The sequence below is a fragment of the Sorex fumeus genome, unplaced genomic scaffold (assembly GCF_029834395.1).
Source record: "Sorex fumeus unplaced genomic scaffold, SorFum_2.1 ptg000164l, whole genome shotgun sequence".
Taxonomy (NCBI): domain Eukaryota; kingdom Metazoa; phylum Chordata; class Mammalia; order Eulipotyphla; family Soricidae; genus Sorex; species Sorex fumeus.
The window spans coordinates 1-5751 of NW_026606221.1; the positions used below are offsets into that span (position 1 = coordinate 1).

The 5751-nt window shown below is 58.5% G+C and overlaps 1 protein-coding gene across 1 annotated transcript; it reads left to right on the forward strand.

Annotated features, from left to right (window-relative positions):
- Positions 1-128: 128 nt before the first annotated feature.
- Positions 129-5399, forward strand: FMO1 (flavin containing dimethylaniline monoxygenase 1; the record flags this gene model as incomplete). The annotated part of the gene is made up of 3 exons (XM_056107397.1): positions 129-613; positions 1589-1661; positions 4323-5399. Coding segments are annotated over 3 exons (901 nt in total), but the record flags the coding sequence as incomplete, so codon positions are not given.
- Positions 5400-5751: the final 352 nt, after the last annotated feature.

The following is a 5751-nucleotide window of genomic DNA, read 5'->3' on the forward strand; positions in this document are numbered from 1 at the left end:
GACGCAGATCCGTGCAGACACAGATCCCGTGTGTCCGAGCAGGACGCAGATCCGTGCAGACACAGATCCCGAGTGTCCCGAGCAGGACGCAGATCCGTGCAGACACAGATCCCGAGTGTCCGTTGCAGGACGCAGATCCGTGCAGACACAGATCCCGTGTGTCCGAGCAGGACGCAGATCCGTGCAGACACAGATCCCGAGTGTCCGTGCAGGACGCAGATCCGTGCAGACACAGATCCCGTGTGTCCGAGCAGGATGCAGGTCCGGGAGCCCGTGATCAACGACGAGCTGCCCGGGCGCATCATCACGGGCAAAGTGCGCATCATCCGCCCCGGCGTGCGGGAGGTGCGGGCGCACGCGGTCCTGTTCCGCGACGCGGCCCCGGAGGAGCCCGTGGACATCATCGTCTTCGCCACCGGCTACTCCTTCGCCTTCCCCTTCCTGGACGAGGCGGTGCTGCGCGTGGAGGCCGGCCAGGCCTCCCTGTACCAGTACGTCTTCCCGCCGCACCTGGCGCGGCCCACGCTGGCCGTCATCAGCCTCATCAAGCCCTTCGGGTCCATGGTCCCCACGGCCGAGACCCAAGCGCGCTGGGCAGCCCGCGTCCTCAAGGGTAAGGGCGGGCGGGGACAGGGAGGGGGACAGGGAGGGCCCCAGGGAGGCCGGGCGAGGCCCCCTGCAGCCCAGAGGGTCCTCCTGGCTCTGTCGGAGGGGGTCCCCAGTGCAGCAGAGCCGGGGAATTGGCCCTGAGCATCACTGGGGTGACCAGAGAAGGGAGGGAGGGAGGGAGGGAGGGAGGGAGGAAGGAAGGAAGGAAGGAAGGAAGGAAGGAAAGAAGGAAGGAAGGAAGGAAGGAAGGAAGGAAGGAAGGGAAGGAAGGGAGAGAGGGAGGGAGGGAGGAAGGAAGGGAGGAGAAAGGAAGGAAGGGGGAAGGAAGGAAGGAAGGAAAGAAGAAAGGAAGGAAGGAAGGAAGGAAGGAAGGAAGGAAGGAAGGAAGGAAGGAAGGAAGGGAGGGAGGAAGGAAGGAGGAGGGAGGAAGGAAGGAAGGGAGGAAGGAGGGAGGGAGGAAGAAAGGAAAGAAGGAAGGAAGGAAGGAAGGAAGGGAGGGAGGAAGGAAGGGAGGAAGGAGGGAGGGAGGAAGAAAGGAAAGAAGGAAAGAGGAAGGAAGGAAGGAAGGAAGGAAGGAAGGAAGGAAGGAAGGAAGGGAGGAAGGAAGGGAGGAAGGAGGGAGGGAGGAAGAAAGGAAAGAAGGAAAGAGGAAGGAAGGAAGGAAGGAAGGAAGGAAGGAAGGAAGGAAGAGAGTGAGTGGAGTGGGCCCTGGGCTGGCTTCATTTCACCCCGTGGTCCTGCAGACCAAAGCTGGGGCCACCCCAGCCACCTGGCCAACGTGGGCTGCCCCTCCGGGTGAGCCCCTTCCCTCACGACACTGCTTTGTCAGGAGCGGACCAGTATCCCGGGCTGGGGCAGGCAGGCATGACCGCTGGGTGCCAGCCGTGGGAAGGAAGGAAGGCGGCGGGACCTACTTTCTGCCGCCCAGGACCCGGGTGCTCGGGCTGCCGGCCAAGGGCCTGTTGCGTCTGTTTCCTAGGTGTGACCAAGCTGCCGCCCTCGGACGTCATGATGGAGTCGGTGAGAGTCAGGAAGCTGAACAAGCCCACGGGGTGAGTCCCCCCACTCCGGAGCAGTCACTGAAGTCCGTCACAATAAGGAGGGGCCGGAGCGATAGCACAGCGGGGAGGGCGTTTGCCTTGCATGCGGCCGACCCGGGTTCAATCCCCGGCATCCCATAAGGTCCCCTGAGCACCGCCAGGGGTGATTCCTGAGTGCAGAGCCAGGAGTCAGCCCTGAGCATCGCCAGGTGTTGACCCAAAACAATAACAACCAAAAAAAAACCAAAAAAACAAAAAAAAAACAAGGGGCTGGAGTGATAGCACAGCGGGTAGGGCGTTTGCCTTGCGCGCGGCCGACCCGAGTTCGATTCCCAGCATCCCATAGGGTCCCCTGAGCACCGTCAGGATTAGTTCCTGAGTACATGAGCCAGGAGGAACCTCTGTGCATCGCCGGGTGTGACCAAAAAAAAGCAAAAAAAAAAAAAAAAAATAAGGAAGTCAAATGAATAGCCAAGAAACATATGAGTTACGTAAGAAGCCCCCCAAGACTTGGAGGAGAGTGGGAGAAAAAAGATGGGAGAGGGGGCCAGAGTGAGCACTGTGGGGAGGGCACTGGCCTGGCTTACAGTGAACCTGGGTTCAATCCCCGGCATCCCATAGTGTCCCCGAGCACCACCATGAGTAATTCCTGAGTGCAGAGCCAGGAAGGACCCCTGAGCGTCTTCCGGTGTGACCCAAAAAGAAAAAAAAAGAGAGAGAAGAAGAACCAGGATTTTGAGAAGTCTTTTTTTTTTTCATTTTTATTAGTGAAACACCATGAGGTACAGTTGTAGACTTACAAATTTTTGTGCTTGGGTTTCAGTTATACAATGATCGAGTACCCATCCCTCCACCAGTGCCCATTTCCCACCACCACGGATCCCAGTATCCCTCCCACCCCCCTCATCCCCCCATCCCACCCTGCCTCTGTGGCAGGGCATTCCCTTTTGTTCTCTCTCTCCTTTTGGGTGCTGTAGTTTGCAAATGGGGCATCGAGTGGCAATCATGTTTGGTCTAGAGTCTACTTTCAGCATGCTTCTCCCATCCTGGGCGGATCCTCCCAATACCCTTTGCTTGGTGCTCCCTTCTCTATCTGAGCTGCCTTTACCCCTAGCATGTGCGGCTGGCCTCCAAGCCATGGAGCAAAACTCCTGGTACTAATCTCGGCCGTTCTTGGGTGTTAGTCTCCTATTTTGTTACTTTATGTTCCCCAGATGAATGCAATCTTCCTATGTCTGTCCCTCTCTTTCTGACTCATTTCACTTAGCATGATACTTTCCATGTAGTACCCCTTGTATGTAAACTTCATGAGAAGTCTTTTTTTTTTTTTGAGGAAAGGGGGCAGCTGAGGGGGGTTGGACCAAGGGTCCGAGGGCAGGGCTGCTGCTGCCCGGGGTTCTCAGTCAAGCAGACGTGCCGGTCTGTGGCCGCTCCGGAGTCGCTCAGGAGTCAGGCTGAATCCAGGTCGGGGAATGTGCTGAGCTCGGGGCCCCTGGTCAAGACAGTCTCTGTTGAAGCTCTCCAAGGCTGTCGCTACCCCTCACTCACTCCCATTGCCTTGGCAGAGAAGTTTCTAGAGCAGTTCCTTGCCATCACGTGCCTGTCCTGAACTTCCCTGAACTCCATCGGTCGGTGTGCATGTCACAGGAAGCCTGGGGTGTGTGTGGGGGGGCGGGGGGGACACACAGCTGGAGGGGCGGGGCTCAGGCTTGCAGGCAGACGCCCGGCTGCATCCCTGGTACCAGGGGTGCCCACAGGAGCAACCCCAGAGAAGCCCCCGAATGAGGAAAGCAACCACCGCCCTAAGACATCAGGTTCAGAGGCAGGAACCATGGGACCACATCCAGTTCCAGCAGCGCCGCTACCTCCCGCGGACACGCGTGTTCTGAGATCACTTTCAGCCCCCCACCGCAGACCCTGTCCATCTCAGGTCACTGACCCCACCATGGACCCTTGTTCATCTCAGGTCACTGTCCCCCCATGGACCCTTGTTCTCAGACCACTGTCCCCCATGGGCCCTTGTCCATCTCAGGTCACTGTCTCCCGTGGACACTTGTCCATTTTGGGTCACTGTCCCCATGGAACCTTGTCCATCTCAGGTCACTGTCTCCCACCATGGACCCTTGTTCTCAGACCACTGTCCCCCATGGGCCTTTGTCCATCTCAGGTCACTGACCCCACCATGGACCCTTGTTCTCAGACCACTGTCCCCCATGGGCCCTTGTCCATCTCAGGTCACTGTCCCACCATAGACCCTTGTTTATCTCAGGCCACTGACCCCCACCATGGACCCTTGTCCATCTCAGGTCACTGTCCCCCCGTGGGCCTTTGTCCATCGTAGATCACTGTCCCCCCCAGACCCTTGTCCAGGTCACTGTCCCCCCGTGGGTCCTTGTCCATCGTAAGTCATTGTCCCCCCGTGGGCCCTTGTCCATCTCAGGTCAGTGTCCCCCCCGGACCCTTGTCCAGGTCACTGTCCCACCATAGACCCTTGTTTATCTCAGGTCACTGACCCCCCATAGGCCTTTGTCCAGGTCACTGTCCCCCCGTGGTCCCTTGTCCATCTCAGGTCACTGTCCCCCCGTGGGCCTTTGTCCATCTCAGGTCACTGTCCCCCGCGGACCCCCGCTTCTAAGATCTCCGTCTTCTCCGCCTCCGCCCGCCCCCTCGCAGGTTCGGCTTCTCCTTCTGCAAAGCGCTGCAGTCCGACTACATCCCCTACATCGACGAGCTCCTGGAGGCCATCGGGGCCAAGCCCAGGCTGCTCACCCTGCTGCTGACCGACCCCCGCCTGGCCTGCGCCGTCTTCTTCGGCCCCTACACCCCGTACCAGTTCCGCCTGACGGGCCCGGGCAAGTGGGCAGGGGCCAGGAACGCCATCCTGACCCAGTGGGAGCGGACGGTGAAGGTGACCAGGACGCGCGTGGTGCCAGAGGGCCCCTCGCCCGTGGCCGGCTTCCTCGGGCTCGTGGGCGCGCTGGTGCTGCTCCTGGCCCTGTGCCTGTTCTTCCTGTAAAGCCGAGAGGAAGCTAAGAGGAGGATCCCACACATCCCACTTCTCTCCTCTCCTTCACCAGGGAAAACTCCAATCCAGGGGCTGGAATAATAGAGACGCAGGGGGGAGCGTTTTGCCTTTCAGAGGCTGACCCGGGTTCGATCCCCAGCATCCCTTAGAATCACTGCCAGGGGGCCTGGAGCGATAGCCCGGCGGGGAAGGCGTTTGTCTTGCACGCGGCCGACCTGGGTTCGATCCCCGGCATCCCATAGGGTCCCCCGAGCACCGCCAGGAGTGATTCCTGAGTGCAGAGCCAGGAGTCAGCCCTGAGCATCGCAGGGTCTGATCCAAAAAGCAAAAAATAAAAATTAAAAATAAGAATCATTGCCAGGAGGAATCCCTGCATCTCTGGGGGTGACCCGAAAACAAAAAGGAAATTCTCGAATGCACAGAGTGTGATCGGCCCTTTCCCCCTTCCGGGGGACTCCCTAGCGTGACCTTCTATTCTCCAGTGGGACCCCTGGGCTTCTCTCAGCCCCCCTGGTTTATTTCAAAGCCTGAAAGATGATCCCCAAGAAATCTGTGAGTGGAAAGGCCTCTGGAAGCTTCCAGAATGAAAGTCTTGCCAGAGGGCTGTCCAAACAACAGCACCCACCCCACCCACCCAACCCCCATGAACTGACTTTATCGCTCTCTGCAAACACTCGTTCGTGGAATGGTGATCTCGCGGTATCTGCCAATCAGAAATAAAATAAACCCCCAAAATGGGTTGTATTTTTGTATTTTTGGGGCTGGAGGGATAGCACAGCGGGTAGGGCGTTTGCCTTGCACCCAGCTGACCCGGGTTCAATTCTCAGCATCCCGTAGAGTCCCCCGAGCACCGCCAAGAGTGATTCCTGAGTGCAGAGCCAGGAGGAACCCCTGAGCATCGCTGGGTGTCAGCCACTGTCACTGTCACTGTCCTCCCGTTGTTCATCGATTTGCTCGAGCAGGCTCCAGTAACATTGCGAGACTTGTTACTGTTTTTTGGCATATCGAATACGTCACAGGCTTGTCAGGCTTTGCTGTGTGGGCGAGATACTCTCGGTAGCTTGCCGGGCTCTTCGA